This window comes from Halyomorpha halys, unplaced genomic scaffold, assembly GCF_000696795.3.
Source record: "Halyomorpha halys isolate HHAL.00 unplaced genomic scaffold, Hhal_1.1 Scaffold817.1, whole genome shotgun sequence".
In the NCBI taxonomy this organism is placed as follows: Eukaryota; Metazoa; Arthropoda; class Insecta; order Hemiptera; family Pentatomidae; genus Halyomorpha; species Halyomorpha halys.
Genome location: NW_027106657.1, coordinates 203,461 through 225,465, shown reverse-complemented (window position 1 = coordinate 225,465; position 22,005 = coordinate 203,461). Strand labels below are relative to the sequence as shown.

Here is a 22,005-nt window from a genome sequence, read left to right as displayed (position 1 = left end):
TCCAAGGACCCGAGTTCAAATTATTTATTTTGTTACTGTAGTCAACCCTGTGTGTTTAGGAGGCCTCCTGTGGTCCACTCAGCCTCATAAAGTGGGTATGCTTAATTGGGGGAAAATCTGGCGGTCGAGTGTGATTCTGACTAAATCGCCTCCTTGCATTACCGTTGGTCTAGTAACAATTCTTCCTAACAAATTACTGCACCCTACTTACACAGATATATGCACTTGTGAAAGAATGAGTGAGAGGAAGTTCATCATGAGTCGAGTTTATAATTTTTTCTATAATGTATGATAATTGTTTTGTTTTATTGTTTCGAAGAATATTAAATACATGAAAAAAAAAAAGGCAAAATAAAATATAAACTTGCTTTTCTTTGTTATGAAGATATGAGCTTTCGCCGAGACACCTGTAACAGGTCCCAGCCTGACGTATGAAACGACACAGTGACTCGATCAAAACTACCAACTTGATAGCAATTTACTAGAGAACTGTAGAACGACTCACACCGACATCGGCCAATTCCTTATTCTTGAGGAAGAGTCATCTGAGGGGATAGATATTGAGATGCCTTGGACCGAAGATGAAGCATCCATCATACTGAAAGGATTATGACTAGAAGAGACAGAAGGAACTCTAGTTGTTTTTTAAAAATGAATATTTTACTTTATTTTATTATTATTGGACCAACTTAGTTTTAGAGTAAGAGCGTTTATAATCGAGTACTAGAGAAAATATCTATGATTTCTGAGAAGAACCAGACTTGTTATCCCATCCTCATGGAGCTGTATAAAAACATGACAATTTCTTGATTTAGTCAGTTTTATTGTAATAGTGGACATTCCTTGTAACCTCAACGTAAACCCTTTTTTCGTTGGCATGACTTTTTCGGCTTCATTTTTGCTTTGAAGAAGAATATGGTTGTACAACCCTTCTGATTCTCACCAGATGTGTCTGTACCACCTTACCAGTTGAATTTGATTTATTGTTTTTACCTTTTTGCTCTAAAATTGTATTATTTGATTTTATTTTTTGTATTAAAGTTTCATTTATAAAGCTAATACTAAGGATTTTTATCAAAACATAGAGGTTGTCTTCATCTGCAGCGTAGGTCAGTAGAGTTTCCTTATACAGTAATTTTTCCTTAAATAACTTGAATAAAGTTATTTTTTGTTCTACCTGTTAAGTACAACGGCTGTTTATGACGATAATAACCGAGCAACTGGGCTAAACAGCCAAAATAGATTGGAGGAGACAGATCGAAGTGGTCCAGATATAGCCCCCACCCCTCGTTACATGATGTTAGTGGCTTCTGTCCTGGTCTTCAGTGTCCTGTCGGCTCTTGGGAGGACTTCATCTACCCCTTCCTTGTGCAAGGCCAAAATAAATGTAAGGTTGTATGCTTTTCTTATCTATCGCTCCAACATCAATGTGCGATATCGTAAGTACTCTGCTACTTAATAAATCACATTGGTCATTTTATTATCATCATATTCCCCCTTTTACAATTGAGTTTAAATTATAGATAATATTTCGAATCTAGACAATCAATAGACACTTTGATATATTTGAAATAATTATATCACATTTTTGTTGTGAAAATATATTGTAGTTTTGTTAAATTATAAATATTATATCCAAATCTTCATACATGATATGAATTTTATTCTACTTCCATATCCTTCAATTGGAATAATTTTATGTAATTTATGCTACGCCAATAAACAACCCGTATACCCTGTAGACGACTTATTCTAAAATTGAATAAGTATTTATTTAAAATTTTTTTACGATGCTCTTATATGCTTTGTTATATAGTTTTCTTCTAGAGAAATCAGAACTCCTTTATTCAACTAACTTATAATTTAAATAAAAATAATCAGTTGTAATCCTACAACTTAAGTTCCCGAAGTTTTTTTTTATTTTTATTTTGTGTAAAAACTTATACTTTTTCTTTTCAGGAATATATAGCCTTTATTTTACTTTTTTATAAATTATGTCATCTTAACAACGTTTCCAGCTCTATTGCCCATTATCAAGTTCTAAAATAAAAATATTTATATTCAACAGTTTTAAAATTATATGCAGTCACAATAAACAAATTGTTGTTGCATTTTGAGAAAAACATTTTTAAAATTTTTAACTATATTTTCATCTACTTCACCGATTCATTACTTCAACCATTTACAAATGTCCTTCTTATTTTTTCATTACCTTAATATTAGTTTTTTGATATATTAATTGAAACATTTTTTTAAATATATTCCAAACCTAATGTAAGTTCAGTTTTTAATTTTTTTTTCTTTAGTGTTGTTTTCCAAAATTTTTTGTCTGATAAAAAAATGTTTTTAAAAATTTATTTTTATTTCAACTGATTAATAAAATTTCAATGTTACTTATTATATTTACAAATTGTCAATAAAATATTACTATTTATGGTTATTACTTTGGGGATTTGCTTATTTATATTTCTCTATGCTTTGTATTGATTTTAATTTATTGCCTTACTAATTAATATTGTTTTGAAAATCTATTTTATTTCTAATGCCCACATAATATCTATTTTATTAATAATGTCTATTTTCTCCCATATCATGGGAAAAAAAAATATTAAAATGCAATGTAAAATTTGTTGATTCTATCTGTATGTTAATCGTAAAACTGTTGATTTTAAATATTTTTGTTTTAGAACTTGATAAAAGAGCCCGAAACGTTGTACAGATGACATAATGAAAAATATAAATTCCTGAAAAGGAAAAGAATAATGTTTCCACTTATTTTTTATTATTTTACATTACGTAAAGTTATATTTTGATGACTTTCGTTTATAGAATTCCATCTTAGAATTATTAAAAACGCTTCTATGATTTGTACTTTGGACCCACAGAATCATAATCCAGTATGGATGAAACATCATTGGAAGATTCCTATCATTTTATGTCCGCTTTTTGAGAAAACAGAACCCAATACATGCCCGAATTGAATAACATTAGTTCAAATTATATTTATAAAATCCTGGAAGTAACCTGAGAATCGTATCTAAAATTGCTGTTTGCATATGTTAACTGAAAACCTAAACCCCAAATCCGGATACCTGCTTTCTGAATATTATATGTAAGGTTTTGTCTGTTGGATAGTGTTGAGTAACGTGCCCAGCTAGTTGCATTGTGTATTATTAATTTATAGAGTTTTATTTAATTAATCATCCCGAGTATCAATATTTGTATATCCAAGCCATTTACTGCAAAGGCGAACTCTATCTGTATATTGGTTGCCCCAAGAACTAATAAATATATCGATTAATTGATCAATAAATATTAATAAAAAATTAATTGAAAAAAGTCGTAATTTTCCTAAAATAGAGAACCTTAATTGTATTGTTTGTAAAGTTATTGGAAATGTACTTAGCACTACTCTGAAGTGAGCCAACGATATTACTACTATTATTATTTTTAGCCAATAAACACAATTATACTTCTACATATTCTTCAATGTTAAATTAATTAATTGAGTCAACCCTGTGGGTTCGGGGACCACTCAGCCTCACAAAGTGAAATGAAAAATAGTTTATTATTCTGGGACTAGGTCCCGTTAGAACAATTACAAAAGTAATTTTAATTTAACAATTACATATATTGGCTCAAAAACCAGTGAGACCACACTTATATTAAAATTTTACAGAAATAATTTTAAATATAGAGAAGAAAAAATAAATAAATTAAAAACTAACTGACTGAATATATATCAAATAAAACAAAAAGGTAGTTACAAAATATCTGTAATAATAATAATAATAAAGGCTTAACGAACCCGAAGGTTCGATGCCGATACCACCAAACGCTCTCTGCATACATCCTTCCAGTGATGCCCCTCCAAACCCAATTCCACTAAATCTGTTTTAACACAATCTTCCCATCTACGTTTCGGTCTACCCAAAATATCTGTACCATTATAATATTAGATTAGATTGGTAAAGTAAAAGGTAGTTAAATAGAAGGGTTTTAAACTAGGGAAGGGTTAGTACATAACGTATGCTAGAGTGATGATGAAACAATCACTTCCTTATCTTTGTTCTAAAATCATTACTTCCTTACAATGTACTGAAAACTCGACTCTTCATGAGTTGTAAGGAGCGGTTCATATTATTATTAATATTATTATTCATATTCTAGTAAATACGGTGTAGAGGTATCCTGTTTTTTTTGCAATCTATATCCTTCTTTAATTCAGGGAGTAGGCTAGAAGATAAGACTATAAAAATAAAAAACTATAATATATAAAAATAGGACACATAACAAAATTTCCAACAATTTGAAACAAATTTCCGTAGTCCCGTTTTTTAGAAATCAATATTTTTGTTTTTTATCTTTAATAGTATCCCACATTGTATAAAAAACTATGAGCTCCAGATCAGAATGTATTTTGCCTACTTTTTGACAAAACATAGGAATTGTGAATTATTTTTGATAAGCAATATAATTTTTTATTTTTGGATCATAATGCTTCTTGTTTGATCGTTCATTTATAAGTCTGTTGTTTACTGCAAATTGAATTTAATTTACTCTGTATGAGTTATTGTCTGGATCAAAATATATTTAATCTTAAATCGATAGAAAGCATTTGATGTGGAGCTGTTCCTCAAACATTATCTCGAAAGCTAATAATAACCAGCTACAATAATATTCTTATTTTTTTATTTATCCTTTAATCATTTAATAAGGGGTTTTTTTTGTTTTAGATCCGATATGGAAGAGACGGAGACCCAGAAGACCAAGGTATCTGATTCTGGTTACTCCAACAGTTGCAGCAACAGTCAATCACAACGGAGGTAAGCATTTATTACAGTAATAAACCATTTATATATGATACACTTACTATGACATTAGTTTCCTTCCTATTAGTTAATCATTACGTTCATATTATATGTAAGTACATTTATGTTCATATCAATTTTTTATCTAGAATTAAAAATTTATTTAATGCAAAAAACGAAAAATAGATATTTTTTCAAAAATCTGCCACAAGATTATCAAACCCTTTATCACGGAAATTTTAGCATTACGTTAGTCATAAAATACAAATAGTTCGATTCTAAAAACTGATAAATCAGGGGCAGATGTTTGATCGCAATATTTCTCTCCCCATTCGTAGGTAGGTGAGGGATAGCAAAAACTTAACAATTGTCATAAAAACAATTGAAACAAGAAAATATTCATGTGGTTTTCTACTATTGAATAAATGTTGGTTATTTGTCTTTGTGGTTTGTTTTTCCAATGTTGTAACATTAACCTATATTACAACTCTTATTTCCAGAAACATGTTAAAAAACTCAAACTTGACAGAAACTTGTTAAAACTTGGGGAAAAAATCCTCCTTCAGTTAAATATAGAATTCCTTCATAGCTGGCATTTATTATTATTAATTTTGAGAAATTGTTAATCATTTTTTATTAAAAAATATCGAAAGTAGCTACTTTAGAACTTTTAGTATTTAAAAAAAAATTACTTCTGGAAATACGGCATTTAAGCCGTTTCTGGTTAATCCATTGAGGATAAGACCTGAAATAACGGTTTTTACTTTTTGAAAACTTTTTCGAAAAACATATAAAATCGATTATATAAAGTGGTGAATGACGATAGATCGATTGTAGCGAAAAAGTTGCTTTAGTACCGTTTGCATTAATCTCCGGTAAAACTAACACTTAAATTTGTCCAAGAGTTCAATAAAAGTCCGACAACTTAGTGACCTTTTTCTGGTCTACAGTTTTGTTTAGCAGGTATAAATGATTCAACCTTGTCATCTCTCCTTGCGATCCTCATTATCTTCTGTTTATCATTGAGTTGGATTGAGTTCTCCATTGAAGGATTTTTTTTTTTTTTTTTTATGAGGTTACAGGTTTTAATCTCCTCTAGCTTCTCCAGGTCTTCACGGTATTTTTACGCCACTAAACAGTTCATGACTTCAAAGATAGGATAGTATAATTATTTATTATATGATTGTTTGAAAGTGGTTTATTTTATTATCAATTTACACAATTTTGATCCATTTTATTCTCAATTTTTATTCTTTAATAACTCCAACGTTTCGGCCCTCAGGCCATTCTCAAGGAGACAACCTATAAAATAGTTTTTGTTTTTATAACAATTACATTATTTCCTTAACTACACACTGATTTCGTTGGCCATACATTCAATATTGATGTCATTGTTTTTTAAATATCAATTTGGAGGCTAATTGCCCATGCCACATCTTTATAATAAATTAATTATTAAAATAATATCATAAACATTTTCATAAAATTTTTGTTTTTAAATAGATTTTTTACTTACACGACTTTTTTTATATCCTAAATTTAAAAATCCTTTTTTACAAATAAACTTCTCCTCTTTCATTTATATTTATCACTTAAAAACAGATGTATATATAAAATATATATACACTTATAAAAGTATGAATAGATGAATAAATATGTGAAAAAATAAAATAGAGTGGGGGTATATGTATGTTTTAAAAAAATACACATATAATAAGAATTTAAGTTAAGCTATAAGCAAAATAATTAAAATTGAATGTTAATTAAATTATATTAAAAGTGTAAATTAATGATAAAAAAGTTATTTTTATATGATGAGGTGATAACAGAGTCCTAACCTGTTGAAGGTAGGTTCTGTTTTAAGTGATAAATATAAGTGAAAGAGGAGAAGTTAAGATAATAATGTAATTGTTATAAAAAAAAAAAAATATATAGGTTGTCTCCTTGAGAATGGCCTGAGGGCCGAAACGTTGGAGAGTTATTAAGGAATAAAGGTTGAGAGTAAAATGGATCAAAATTGTGTAAATTGATAATAAAATAGGATAGTATATTTTGTAAGAAGTATTCTTAGCATTTGAGCATTTATGGTGTTATCTGTTGGATATCTTAAAGGCATCAACATTATTACTCTGACATCAGCCTCCACAAAGGCACTTCCTCCACTTTATAGTTCCTGCTAAGTGCGACGATTCTTATATTTTCTAGCTTTTACAAAATTCTGCCAAGAACTTTTCTCTTGAAGATCAGCTCTTTTTTGATAGCCACACGATTTTTCTTGACTCAGATACTCACTCTTCCTAAGAAGTATTGGAAAGTTCAAATCTTTTAAATTAATTATCATCAGTTGGCGACTATTTTCCTTTTTATAACCTCAACATCTGGATCATTATCCAGTATAACAAAGGATCCTAAGTAAATATACTTTGGAATCTTTCCGAAGTTCTGCGGCCCAATGGTTACTATCTCACCTAGGTCAGGAACTTCCATTTACCTTCCCAGTTACCGTGTACTTGGTTTTGGACTCATTAGCTTCTAATCCAAGTCGTAGAGGATATGAATTTTAAACCAGAGATTTCTACCGAATGCTAAGTTTTTATTTGCATATGTAGGTAGTGTGTACAAACATGCAGACGTAATTTTTTTACTATAATCAATAGTGTCTCTAATTCTTTGTCTTGCAAAGACCTCGATCAAGGACCATCATTGATAGTAACGGGCTTAGATTCTGACCTTGTATCGGCCAGATTTTAAATTTATTTGAGAAAAATTTAAGTGATCACCTCAGTGATCCATACTGTAAGAGAATACTAGCGCTTTGAGGTTTTTAAAAATAAAGTATTACGAATAATATTCGGACTGAAACAGAATCATTTTTATTTTTTTTTCTTACCTCCTGGAGCAAAGAAAAGGCATTTACAAATATATATATATACATATACCGGCTATTTCATTTTCTTGTTTTGCCGGGATGGCATTTTAAGAATGGTTACCGGGTCCGCTGAAGGCGGTGTCAACAATGATGACATATGTTTGCCTGGATGCTCACTAGGAATAGGGAGGGGCTATTCCTGTTGGTGGTGTTGAAGTGATGACTTCAGGCTGCAGAGCCTTTAGCGGAACTTTACACGGTAAATATAATACATATTATAGCATTGCGGCGAACAAGACGGGAGTGTAAAGTTGTGGGACTTAGTAACGAATAGATCTCTAAAATGTTAATAAATTCTGAACCGATGGGAAAACGTCCATGGATGAAACGAAACGTAGATGGGAAGATTAGGTTATGACTGACAAATATATTTAGGTTTGGAAGGACGTCACTGGACAGATGTGTCTAGAGAACGATTTGGCGGGGTTGGCATTGAACCTTCGGGTTCGCTAAGCTTTTATGATCACTGTTTACCAAAAGCATCTCTTGATCTCTTGATCTTTTTGAGGTAAGAAGATCACTAAAAAAAACAAATTTTAATTCCAACCGTTGGACAAAGACAAATAACCAAATATTTTCGGTGATGTCTAAAACGTGGTAATTTTTATTCGGAGGACTTTGTCCTGTATGAATACACATTCCTTAATTTCTGTAGCGAGGAAGCAAAACAATGTCCTAAATTTATTATTTCTTTGTTTTCATTTTCTTACCTTTTCTCTCTTTATCTCAACCCCATTTATCTACTTTTGGGATTCTTAAAAATAAGACCTTTTTAGCTATATTTAGGAGTTTCAAAAACAAAGAAAACAATTTATGTTCTGTTATAAAACTTGGTCACTTTTATGAGTAAAAACTTGGTCATCTTTGAAACTTCAGCATAAATAACTTAAGGGTTTTTGTTTCAAATAAAATATTTAAGTGCATATTATATCGATACTCGAAACAAGAGGTGGTGCAGTGTGGTTAACGTGACGTTGAAGTTATGTACATAAATTGAAATTAGAGTTTATTTGTATAATTGATGGCCAGGTGACAATTATATAAAGACAATTAGCTCGTAACAAGGGAGGGCTGTTACGTCAATCCTCTCTCTGTTAATTATGAGCTATTTTGGTCACGAGGCTTTAGCTGCGGTTCATATAATCCTCATTATGTTATTAATATTGTTTATAGCATTAGGAATCCAAAATCCTTTATTCATGTTCTTACTCTAAGGAAGTACAAATTATTTACTTCCAATATTTACAAATGTTGTAAATAAGGAGTTGTTGCTTTATGAATAAGAAGATTACTTTATTGAAAGGTTATTTTCATTGCTAGGAGATTCATAAAGAACCTATTAGCAATAAAACAATAAATGATAACTAAAATATGATTAATTTATAAAAAGTATATTTAACATTAATGCAAAGGAAACAAAACATTGCCATATTTTGAAAGTAAATGAAGTTGTCTACAAAAATCGAATTCTGAGAGGATCTCTTCTATGTTCTAAGAGCCTCATCCGTCTTAAAACTTTCGCCATATTATCCTTCTATTCTAAGTGTGGACGTATTTTCTTCCTCCTCCAGAGTCATCTTCCAGGAGTTTCTTAAGTGCTTAATCGACCGGGATCCGCTCCACATGTCCTAGCCTCTTCAACTGGTCAAACGATCTGGTTAAGTTTTTAAAATCGATGGAAATATGATCTAGACCTACATTATATTCGTGCAATGTAACTCTTTTTCCACATTTTATTTGACCGAAAAAAAAAGATCAATCGATCTTATATGGTCTAAAACAGCACTGACATTTTTAAAAAATACGTTATGATCACACTTCCAATTGATTGATTTGACAGCATTGAAAATGCATTTTACACTATCCAAAACAATAATGTATCCCTGTAATTTTTACATTTAGTTTTTCTCCTTTCTTGAAAACTGATCGCATAAAATCGACTTCTCACTCTTTAGATATTTTTCTTCCACCCTCAAAAATAAGACAAAATTAGTCATAAAGGACTTAATGCCAAGATCGCTCGAGTACTCCTATTTCACAATCGGAGGTCAAAGTCTCCTAGAAACGAGAAAAATGAAGTAAGATGTATTAGTGTGATCCTGCATAGGAACCTCCATAAATACATCTGGATAATTCCTAAAGTAACAAAAAACCAATTGACCAGGTCCTAATTTAGAAACTATACTAAACATCTGGAAAGAGCATTCCACAAATATAAAGGATGATCCTACGGACCTCGATCCATAGTTGGTTGCACAATTAGATATTTTTGACGTGAAAATGGCTCTTGATAATCTTAAAAAAATGTACTGTCCATTAGAGATGTTCAAAGAAGAAAGGAGTAAAAGCCGTGTTCACAACGGGATCGCAAAACTGCATCAGAACAATCAGAACACAAACGTGCTCAAAACCGCGCTGACCAGATCCTCATTCTAAAGGAGGACTTCGTCTAAGGACGGGAAGTATATCGGGCTATGCGCACTTCATTTGTTGATTTCAACGCAGCCTCAGAGTCTGAAAATATTTCTTTTAGTAGCAGTTTTTGGGTAATAAGACACACTGGATTGTTAGAGCTTATATACATGTGATTTATGCTTAAAGCATGGTGAAGTACCAAAGGCCAGAAATTCATAGAGACCATTGACATCTAAGCTGTTTAAAAAAATTGAAACCACTGTTAGTGGAAAAACATTTTCCGGATCACCAGTTCGGGTTCAGACAAGTATGGCGACAGTAATACTGTATATTTGTAAAGGAAGCAACAAAAGAACTCCTGAACCCAATCTGGGAGCTATTAGACTGGATAAAACGCTGGAGAATCAAAATAAATAAAAGAAAATCTGCAAATAAACTTCACAAATAGAAATATTTGCAGACAGAGAAAACTTTATATTAACAGACAAGAAGTTCCTTTCTCAAAAACGGATAAGTAAGTATCTGGGAATGGCACTGGATTCACTAAATACCTGAGTACTGGATTCACTAAAGACCTGAGTACTAGAAACATAATTGTTTACTATTCAAACCTCGACATTATAAATTTGAGATAATATTCCAGGGCGAATTGTGTGACATGTTATTTCATATAGGCTTTCGTTGCTTTTACGCTAGTTTGGGCATATTTACTTGACAGAGCAACATTGAAGAAGCCATACTCACTCAGGAGATTATCTTAGTGGATGACATGACCTGGAACATCGTCTGTATATCCGTAAGTAATAGAGGCGTTAAACTCGTAGAGATTGTAGTAAGAGGCGTAAGGCTAATTGTGAGGCTGGTAGTTCTAAGCGGCATCTCCACTTCAACCACGTTCCCTTGATCAACTAATATTGCCGATTACCACTCAGCCATGAAACGAGTTCAGACCAACAAGCACTGGCTTTCTTCGAAACTCGCATTACTTGGTACAAGACGGAGGATATACCCGCGGCATTAAAAGGTTATATAACCTGGTTGAGCGACTGGAGGGTCTTTTAGTGAAAATCTAGGAGGACTTAACTTAATGATTTTTAGAAAAATGTCTATGTGCTACACTCTGTCGGCCGTGTCCCGGAGTCTGTTGAGTAAATTGCAAGGAATTTGTCAGTTAGACGTTGGAAGCTATTGTGCATGGAGATACTCAGACTTCCACTCTTAAAGAGGTGGCCAATTGTTTAATTGAGGCAACGAACACAAGGTATGATCAGAATAATTTTTTGAGACGCCACTGGCTTGAGATATTGATTAACCAATGTTTGTAAGCAGTTATCTATTCTTCGTGTCCGGTAGCCGTATATCAGAGCTGGTATCATCTCGCTAATGTTCACTCTTCCTAATATAACTGAAGATTTGATCATATTTTAACTGACTAGAAAGAGAGCTAAAAATTCGATTCCAGTCCGTTCCGTGAAGCCGCTCTGCGCCTCCTCTACTTTTGGGGTGTCCTGGTGTGTTGAGGTGCCTTATCACATCCAAGTCCTTCATTTCCTTTCGTATCAAAGAGTTGTCAAATTCTCTTCCACCATCCGATAAGATGGGTTCCGGAACTCCGTAGAACTGAAACCACAAGCGGCCAATACTGCTTCCAAACACCTGCACCTGGTGCGCTATTATCGCCTTTCTGAAGAGGTCAATCATGGCTACCCATTTTTACCCCTTCCATGTAAATTTGTAAATCTTTGAGTGGTGCATCTCTCCTGTCTTACTTTAGGCGGATTTGTGTCGTACTTAGTGTGTAGACAAACCTCGAAGCTTCCTACAACCTCTGATATAGTCTTTCTCATTCCCCACTAAAAGTATATTCTCTTTAACGCTTGCATTGTCTTCCAAAGGATTTCCACCATCAGTTAGCAACGGACGAATGTTCTGTCCATTCCAACCTGTTCATCATGCCATAGCCGCTTGATCTTTTTCCAAACGGTTTCGTTCCCAACATACAGGTGATGCTTTTCACCAGACTTAGAAGCATTATTCATTCTACAGATCTTCATGCCTGGTTGCGATCAGATCGTTGTTATTTTACTTCTCCCGTACTCACTATTCTTAATTTTGGCCATTCCGGTGGTTTTCGTCTTACAAATAATTTGCCTATTCTTGTCATTAATTATTTCCTCCATTCCCTCTATGTCCCCTGGTCTTTCTTCAGCCAAACTCTTGATATTCGAAGATTCTTCGCTACCATCTTCTTCCGCTTCATCCATATCTTCCTCTCTAGGCGTATATTACCGCAGAAAATGTCTCATGACACCAGACGGTTCCCCATTTTCTTGTTCCACGGCGCTCGTGGTTATGGCTCGAGACAACCAATCGGCCACCACATTTTCTTTGCCCGGTTTGTATATAACCTCCATGCTATATTGTGCTAGAAGCTCCTTCCAGCGAGTTATCCTGGCTAACGATCCCTTCGGTTTTCCCACTCACTGGAGTGGTCTGTGGTCAGCATGTACCTTGAACCTTCTGCCGAACTCATATGGTCTAAAGTGCCACACTATTTCCAGCAGTTTTCGCTCCATTGCGCTGTTTTTACATTCCGTCTCCATAAGGCGCCTACTGGCATACGCCACTGGGCGCTCTCCTCCATCACCTTTCTGATAGAGCACCGCTCCTAGCGCATACTCACTCGCATGTGTGGTTATCGTGAATAGCCGATTAAAATCTTGAAAAACGAGTACCGGCTCTTGCTGCATCCTCTCCATGCACCGTCTAATATTGGCCTGCATCATCGGGGTGACGATCATCTTTTCTGGAGTAAGTTTTTGAGTGAAACGAGATACTCATCCATTTCTGTAACAAACCTCCTTCAATAATTTAGAGTCCCTAACAACCTCCGAATTCCTGTTATGTCACTAAGTACCGCCATTTTCTGAATAGCTGCAACTTTCTCCACATCTGGTTTAACTCTCTCCCTAGAAATCGTGTGACCAAATTTTATTTGTTCCTTCCCCAGCGCCGACTTTTCCCCCGACAATTTGAGCCCAAAATGTCTTCTTCTCTGGAACACGCTATTGAAGTGTCGCACGTGTTCAACCTAGTTCTTACTGAACACAAGAAGGTCATCCTTGTAAATCTGACCGACGAATTCGTCAATTCCTCTCAGAAACTCGTCCATCAGGCGCTGAAAGGTTATGGAGGCGTTTTTGCGACCAATCGGCTTCCTTGTAAACTCATAGTGACCCCTCTCAAAATTAAATGTCGTCTTATGCTGATCATTAGGATGTATTTTAATTTGATAATACCCAGCCTTCAAGTCCAGTGTGCTGCCACCATCGCCCCGCTTACCCTGTCCAAAAAGTCTTCGAGTCTGGTAATCAAATATTTCTTATCTATTGTATATTCATTCAGCTTCCGATAGTCTATCACGACCCTGTACTTCTCGGTATTTTCGCCTGGCGTGATCTTTTTCACCGCCCGCAGTGGACTATTGTACCTAGAAGTACTGTCAATAATGATTCCCTGTCGTTTTCAACTTTCAAGTTCCACACAGATGTGGTGACGTAGTGCCTGTGGGTATCTCCTCTCCTTTACGTATGTCACCCTGTCTTCCTTCAGTGGGATCTCATGGACAGTCTTCCCGGTCGCACCGAGGATATTCCCTTCTTTAAAAAAAATATCCTGGTATTCTCTCTTGAGGCGCTGTCTCTAGTCCTCAGCTTAATTGATTGCCCCAATCGTGCACCCTCGTTCCTCTGTTGTTGACGACATTTGTAGGTTTAACCCCCTATCTTAATCCTCCATTTTCCTTTGCTATTCTTAATGCAAGCACCCACCTTCCCTAGCAGGTCACCCCACACAATTACTTTATATTCTCTCGGCTTGGTCTTTACAATATGCACTTTCAAGATGCCCTTACTAAATTCCCAATGGTTCAAACTTATCCCCCCCTCTACCTCACAAGGGCCACCCAGGGTGATTAACCTACACTGACTGTGATCTCTCTCCATTAAACTACTTCACCACAGCTTCTCGACACATGATAGTACTGGAAGTTCCGGTGTCTATATACCAATATAGATATCTCACTCCTGCTATCTCTATTATAGGGAAACCGCCGTGCTATTCTCTCATATAATTGATCTCCAACGTGCGTTTGCCCCTCTGTGGGTACGCTCCTCAGAACTCTCCTCGTGTTCAAACTGCTTCTCTTTTTCGTCTCCAAGTCCTCATCTTGCCTTGCTGGCTATCCTCTCGCTCATAGTCTCCTGCTTCAGTTTTTGTTCCTCAGGTCTCGGACATTTCCGTGGCTTCACTCATGGATCCGTTCGTCCTTCGAGTGATTCCCCTGCTCCGCAATCTCTGTGCATTGACCTCCATAAATTCCGGCACATTTTGCTCCCTCCGCCGATACATATTGGGATACTGTTGTGCAATATGTCCGTCTGTCCGACATTCAAAACATCGGGTGCGGGGACATTGTGCTACCAGGTGTCCAGATTTACCACACCCATGATACTTGCGTTCCTCCCACCGAACATTGTTTCTGAGTTTAGCTTGGCTCCTTCTACTTTCTCTGTTACTAGATCTCTCTCTTCTACCATCTCTATGTTCTCTCCTTCTCCAAGGGTTTGGCATATTTCTAGGCCGATGATATTCCATCCGTCCATCTTGAGCGATTTCCACAAACGAGCGCTCTCTTGCAAATCCCTCCTTCTTTCCAGCTCTTTCGCCAATTGAATCTTGTGTACCGTGGACAGGAATTGCTTCTGACCTTGTTCATGGATTGTTTCCATCATCTCACTTTTATTATCAGCGATTCTATTGTAGTGTACTACGTGTCCCGCGGCATACTGCCCACTAGACTGTTTCGGTCTCTTTGTCTCTCTAATCATCATGAATATGTCTTCCTCCGAACGCTTTTTTTAATCTCTCCTTGATAACTCTCCAAGGGATCTCTTCGTCTGCCTGAATCTGATTGAGTTTGCTCCACTTCATTCTGCAGACGGCCACTGCTTTTAGTGCCTCCGCACCTTCACTATTGAGTAGATTTTCAATAGACTTTGCTTCAATTCGGCTTATTAGTCGGTGACCCCCTTTTATGAAGTGGCTCAGTTCTCCAGTTTTCCCCGTAAACCGTTCCAGGGCAGAAACGGTCTTCCTCAAGTCTTGGAGGTTCGCAATGCGTTCTTTGATGTACTCTAGAGTTGTTGCGTTTGCTTCTGCAAGAGAGGTAGTAGAGAACACTCTGGGGGTGGAGGATTCCCCTCTGTGGGAGGTACGTTCTCGACCTCATTTTGATTTAAAGCTTTCAGGTTCAAGACAGTTCGTCTAACGATACCGTTGCCGTTATTTAAAAAAAATGAAAGAGGAAAAAATACTTGAAGATGACAAAATAACAACAAAAAAGGTCTCCATGAAGGAATAAATTACTTCGGTACATAAAGTTCCCGGGTTTTGGCACCAGTTAAACGTTTGTGAGCTCAAAGACTGAAAAAGAGAAAATGGAAATAGAAATGACTAACTCGCTTGTTTCATAAATGTATATAAAACCTACGGGATGACCAGGCACAGTATCAGACGTAATCCTAACTCCCCTAGTAAAGAAACACGTAAAATGTATATATGGGAGATTGAAAGGAGAAATAAAGCAGTTTATTTTACTGGTTATTCTAGCAAGTTATTGAGTCATTTCAGTGCCCCTAATTCCTTTTTTTTATTGTTTTCACTCCACTACACACAAGAGGCGCCGAAAGCCTGGAATTCTGTGTGCTGGTAACTTTTTTAAAAATTCTTTCTGAGTTTCGAAAAAAGTTGTTTTCTCTCCCATTTTAGTGAACTATTATTTTAAGTTGGAATTTTTGTTTATCTTTTTGTGCGATCTCACTTTAAATTTTTTTTCTTCATCTCTCTGTGACGAACTTGATTTGAACATGGATAACGGAGAACAACCACCTAATCAAGCGGGTCCTATGGCTGCCGCAGCACCTTCACCCCCTCCCTCCCCCGTAGCCTTCGCGGTTCCGGTAATACATCCACTACCAGAGACTACGTTAGCTCAGGCGTTTACCAATGTAATGGCTAAACTAAAAGTGAGGACAGCCACGTCGCAAGGTCTAAGGAAGGCCATCTCGGACTTGGAACGATTCTCAGGTGAGATTGACGAACTTAATCACTCCCTCAAAGGCGGTGATCGGCACCGAAGGCAGAATGGAGGCCAAAGTATCAGAGGACTTGTTAGATAAGAATGATGCCATTTCGTTGAAGGTGGCATTAATTTGCAGAATTACGCCTTGGCCAGTGGTCAAGAAGCGATTGAAAATGGGTAACGAAGATGGAAGATGGACTCCGGAGGAGGACATTTTTTACATGTTTTGTAAGAGCCAGTCGAATGGACGGTATGCGGCATCGTTCCTACCCATCCAATTTAGTCACAGAGTAGATAAGAGAGAATCAGAGAGTTTAAAGGCACAAGGCATGATAATGGATAGAACCTCGCCATACAATAGCCCTTTGTGGGCTGTGAAGAAGAAGAGTCTACCAGGAGAAAAATATCGGGTTGTAATGGACTATAGAAAGCTCAACGATAAGTATCACAATAGACTAAAAATATCCAAGCCCGAGACTAGAGGACATTCTAGACATATTAGGAGGAGTTATCATATTCAGCACCCTTGACCTTAAAGCTGGATATATAATGCACCCTAGGGACCAACACAAAACGGCCTTCACGTTTATGAGGGGTCATTATGAATTCATCCGTATGCCGTTCGAGTTGAAAAACGCCCCAATCACTTTCCAGCGCTTGGTGGACGAATTTCTACGAGACTTGGACGAATCCATGTGTCAGGTCTACATGGACGATCGTCTCGTGTTTAGCAAGTCGGAAGAGGAGCATATAAGACAACTGGAGAACGTCTTTCAGAGAAATCTACAATTTGGGTTGAAATAGTCCCAGGAAAAGTCGGCGATAAGCCGGGAGCAAATTAGGATATGTGATCTTGGGACGGGGAATTAAACCTGATCCACAGAAAGTTGAGATGATCCAAAAGATGGCAGTGCCGAGGGCCGTTTAGGGAGTTATAATTGGAGATTAGTGCCAGAAAAGGCGGAATATTTGGTACCCATTAACAACCTTTTAAAGAAAGGCAGCCGAATAATCTTGACCCCTACCATGGAAAATAATATCCGCAAGGGTACGGAACGGCTGTTTAAGGTACTTCCCCTGGCCTTTCCCAACTTCGAACGCCAATTCACCATTACGACAGATGCTAGTGAGTACGCACTGGGTGCTATGTTATCCCAGGGAGGGAAAGGAGCGGAGCAGCCAGTAGCTTATGCAAGCAGAAGCCTTACGGATGCCGAAACGAGATATAGCGCGAACGTCCGGACTGATGAAAGTAGACTATAGCAGTTACGGACAGAGTACGATAAACACCATATTGTCTTACCGGGAGTCAAGGAAGATCTCATCTGTCGAGCACTAAAAGATGCCTCTAAGGCCGGGAGAACTTACCATATTTATGTGGGCAATGCGGTCATCTGGGAGAAAATTAAAAGACTCTGGTGATCAGAACAATTAGGGGTAGACCGCGTGTCCGTGCGTTGCTTAAGGATGTTTAATACGATACGGAACGAGGAGCAGCAGAAAGACATCTATTTACCCACGTCACCACGTTGGCGTATCATCAGAGGAAGACAAATCAGAAAGGAGTGAAGCGTAGGTACTTTTGGTGGGGTATGAAGAATACAATACAGCAGTTCATAGGTACCTGTGACGTGTGTCTTAGAACAAAATATGACAAGCACCCACCAAAAGCGATGCAGGAAGAAGCGCCTACTGCTGACACTCCTCTTGCAGACCTCCAAATGGATACCTTCTCCTGAAAGGGTTATAAATGGATAACATCTACGGACCTCTTCAGTAAAGTGGCCATGTCCCATCTGGTTAAAGACCAATCAGCAGATGCGGTAATGGGAGCAGCGTTGAGACAATGGTTCCAGTTCTATGGCATTCCCGACAGGATTTCGTCAGATGCAGGAAGGGAATTTGACAATAGTGCGATCCGGGAGGAAATGAGAGCTCTAGGCGTGGAGTGACACCAAAGCATGCCGGGTCACGCCAAAGGCAGAGGCGGAATAGAGAGACTACCCAGCACCCTTGATGATCATTTAAGGGTCTATCAATTAGATAAAGGTTTAGAGCCCGACGAAGGATGACAAAAGCAGTGGCGGTCTATAATCATTCAATACACGCGACAACGCATAATCTCGCTATGTGCCTCTCGTTTCCGCACTTGGAAAATCGAGTAAGAGGACACTGGGCCACCAAGTGCCCGCTTTGCCGCTTCCATGAAACTTTCGGTCCTCTTGTCGGCTGCTGTTTTTGGGCTTTACTTGCCCTAGTCTTCTTCCCCTTTTCAGCGACTGCTATCCTTGTATTATCTTCTTCTTAAGGGTGTTGGAGTAGTTCTAGGCCGATTGTACGTAATCCTAGTCCACACTGGTTCTTTAAAATTCATTCTAGATTCTTCTTCTCTTGCGCTCAAATCGATCATTTGTTGACTGCTCTCGGCAAAATAACGTCTACTTAGAAGGCCTTCCTTTCTCCTCGTCTCTTTAACCAACTGTACCTTGAGGATTGTAGCCAGGAACCCCATTCTCCAATTGGCCCCCTCGAGATCCACTATCTCTCATTTTCTCTGTTATTTGGTTATAGGGAGCAAAGAGAACCCCGGCATACTGCCCACTAACGAAACTGTCGAGGTTTTCTCTCCTCCCTTAGCATTTGAAGGATGTTTTCTTCCGTCGTCCATCTCCCGCCTCCGAAAGCTTTCTCCTATCTATCTTGACTTTAAGCCATAGAGTTCCTCCATCGGCTTGAATTTGGTTTAGAATACTCCTCTTTATTCTACATACCAAGGCTGCCTTCAATCAGTCCGCTTCTCCTCTGTTCAGTAGGTCTTCCGCTATCTTAGCTTCAATCATTGCTCCTTTAAGAAAATGGTTCAACACACCCATTTCTCCGGTAAACCTTTCTAAATCTGAAGTACATTCCACAGGTCCTGTAATGTTAATGATTGCGAATTCCCACCCATTCCAGAGCATTTGCTTGCACTGCAGTAATGCCCTCTTTAAATGCTTATTTGAATTGGTGATGAACAGCAAATAGGAATGAACGAAAAAAAAAATTATTCTTTATAAATTTAAAAATAACTTCCAATTTAAAAATTTTTTCCCGGGTTTCGGTACCAATTAAGTCTGTTCTGGATCAGAATGATACTAAAAAAAGGAAAAAGGGTTTTTGAAAGTCAACGCCTAATGGCAACTTCGATACTGAACTTTATTATAGGAGCATCTCCCTATATATACATTTGATCAGCTGATTTGACATGTCAGCTGACAAAAGCACTCAAGCCTTGACATATATGTATATTTAATTTTTTTCATGAATTTACTGACATTTCAAATCAAAATCAAGAAAATTAAAATAAACTGAGTAAAGTCAATGAACACACTTCACAATCATAAAAACAAATCTGGAACATTGTTGTGATAAAGGAATTATAAATTTTCATCAGCTGCCATGCTCAGATCAGTGTTGTTTTGAATTGGAGATTCGGTTGAGAAAGGAGGGAGGCATAGATTTTGCAACAAATAGTTTTTCGAGTTAACAGATTGTAAATCAAAATGTGGTTTTCAAAGTAGGATAAAAAAAATTCTGTTTTTATTCTAGTAATTTCGTATAATAAATAATAATAAAAATTCGGTTTCTAGTAATTTCGATATGATTAGAGGTAAAAAAATAATTTAATTATTAAAAAAAACCTACATACAGGGTACGAGTATCATTAGATATCTCCTTAAATAGTAGTGGGTCGTAACTGAAGCTGTCGACTATAAATGAATGTGGTGAAATGATGTTAAAATGTTTAGAGAGAGGGATCAGCAGAACTGCCGGCAAATCAGGCGAGGATTGATGAGCCCAAGCAAATAATGGATAAGAATGGAAAACCATTCTTCGGGAGGACACAACAGAAGAGTGGAACCGGCGTAGGGTGTTCTACTTTAAGGACATATTTCCCCACCGTTCGGTCACGTATGAAAGCCAAGTGGGCCCCTCAATTTCATTCATGGCATGGATTTCTAGCCAAGGTTCATGGTCACGGGATGGATATCGACCCCCTATAACCTAGTTGCGGTTATAGTTCCGGAGACTGCCGAGCACATCATCATAGGCTGTACCGCCTTTGATGCACTACGGGGCAGATTGCTGAGAGAAATCATACTCTAAGCCCTAACAGAGTATTGCCCTCAGCTAGTAACCGAATAAAACTATCCGTGTTACTAAGAATTTGTAAACGAACTGTGGAAAACAATTGTTGGGACAACCCTCATCAATCTTCATCAAAGAAGAAAATCAGCCTCTGGAAGGCCAGCGGACGACTGAGAGGCGCAGAAGACTGAATCTTCAAGCAGAAATTGTTCTTATAATTTTATTTATTAGAAGTCATTTGATGCTACATAAGTAACATTGAAGTAGTTCATTACAGGTTTGTTACATTCAAGTAGTGTTGCACACCTGTATTTCTTACAAAGCAGAGAAAGGTGGAAATAAATAAAATAAAGGTGCCCTGACTGTGCGCTAGGAATATGTGCTTGTAAATCCCGTCTCATGTGTCTTTGAATTTAACCTTCAGAAAGCTCTTTGCATCCTGTATATGTGGACATATAGAAAACATATGGAGGTTTTTTAAGAACAATCTTGAGTTTATTTCTGATGTGGAAGGCATCCGACTGCTATAACAAGTTTCATTATTTATAGAAATCTTCAGTAACGCCTCTCTAATGTATTTAAAGAGAAATGCAATAACACCCCGTATCTTAGAACGAATAAGTGTGAAGGGCAGATATATTTCCATAGTCGGTTTTTTATAAATCAAATTATTTTTTATTTTAGCTTATTTGGCTAGGTTTCAACGTACTATTGGTGTATTTTTCCTTCGGAATTTATCAAACATTACACTTGCACTACTTTTAAGTAAATACGATTAAGGATAATGAGAACCACGGGAATTTAAGCTATCATTCACGAGTCAGTTGGTGAACGAGGAGAACTTCTCGTGGTTCAAGGATTGCTTTTACCTTTAAACGGTGGATAAAACATTTGACCCTTTAATATTGGGGGTCGAAGGAGAAAACCGGAGGCTGGAAATCCTCTGTTGGGGATGAAAGAAGATTTGCAGAGAAACGTTAAATTATACGTCACAATGTTTAATTGTAAAGGCGTAAAACCCTCTGGTCATCAACGCCTATGGCATGCTATTAAGATGAAGGTACAACACAACATATACACACGCATAAATGTACGTATTGTCAAAACGGCAGGGTAGAGTGGAAAATAAAGTAACAAATAATAGAAGTTATACGTTATGAAGAATATGCATCATTATTCATTGTACGATTCGTTGTAATTTAAGCCCCTTGCGTCTTATATGTTCATAATAGTATTATAATGTTTATAAATTATATTATACTAATTAATTATAATATACAAATTTTATATCTATAACATCCTGTAGGGTTCATTTTCATGTTGCTATCAAAGAATAAAGTTATTTTTCTTTTCATTTGATTTGTTTATATTTTATCTGAATCATGTTCTGCCCCAGTGATGTCTAATATCGTCTGACAAAGGCGAAGAATGATGAAGATCTCTTAAGTTTCCTCCATTTCTTGAAGAAGCATAGCGACAATGATCTACTTGAAGCTATATAATATAAGCTAAAACTATATATAATGCCTAAAATATTACTAGAACTTCCAGATGACTTTATTTGTAAAGCAATTGTCAAT

The 22,005-nt window shown here is 36.6% G+C and overlaps 1 protein-coding gene across 9 annotated transcripts in view; it reads left to right on the top strand.

Annotated features, from left to right (window-relative positions):
- per (period) overlaps positions 1-22,005 on the top strand; it is a 91,900-nt gene that overhangs the window by 18,641 nt on the left and 51,254 nt on the right. For 7 of the 9 annotated variants that reach the window (XM_014429727.3, XM_014429726.3, XM_014429724.3 and 4 more), the window contains exon 2: positions 4,737-4,826. In XM_014429727.3, coding sequence (XP_014285213.1) covers positions 4,744-4,826 — 83 coding nt within the window. In that variant the 5' untranslated portion in view covers positions 4,737-4,743. Of the gene's footprint in view, positions 1-1,366; positions 1,388-4,736; positions 4,827-22,005 lie in introns of those variants that run through there. The other 2 variants (XM_067045008.1, XM_014429733.3) reach the window with 2 other exon arrangements.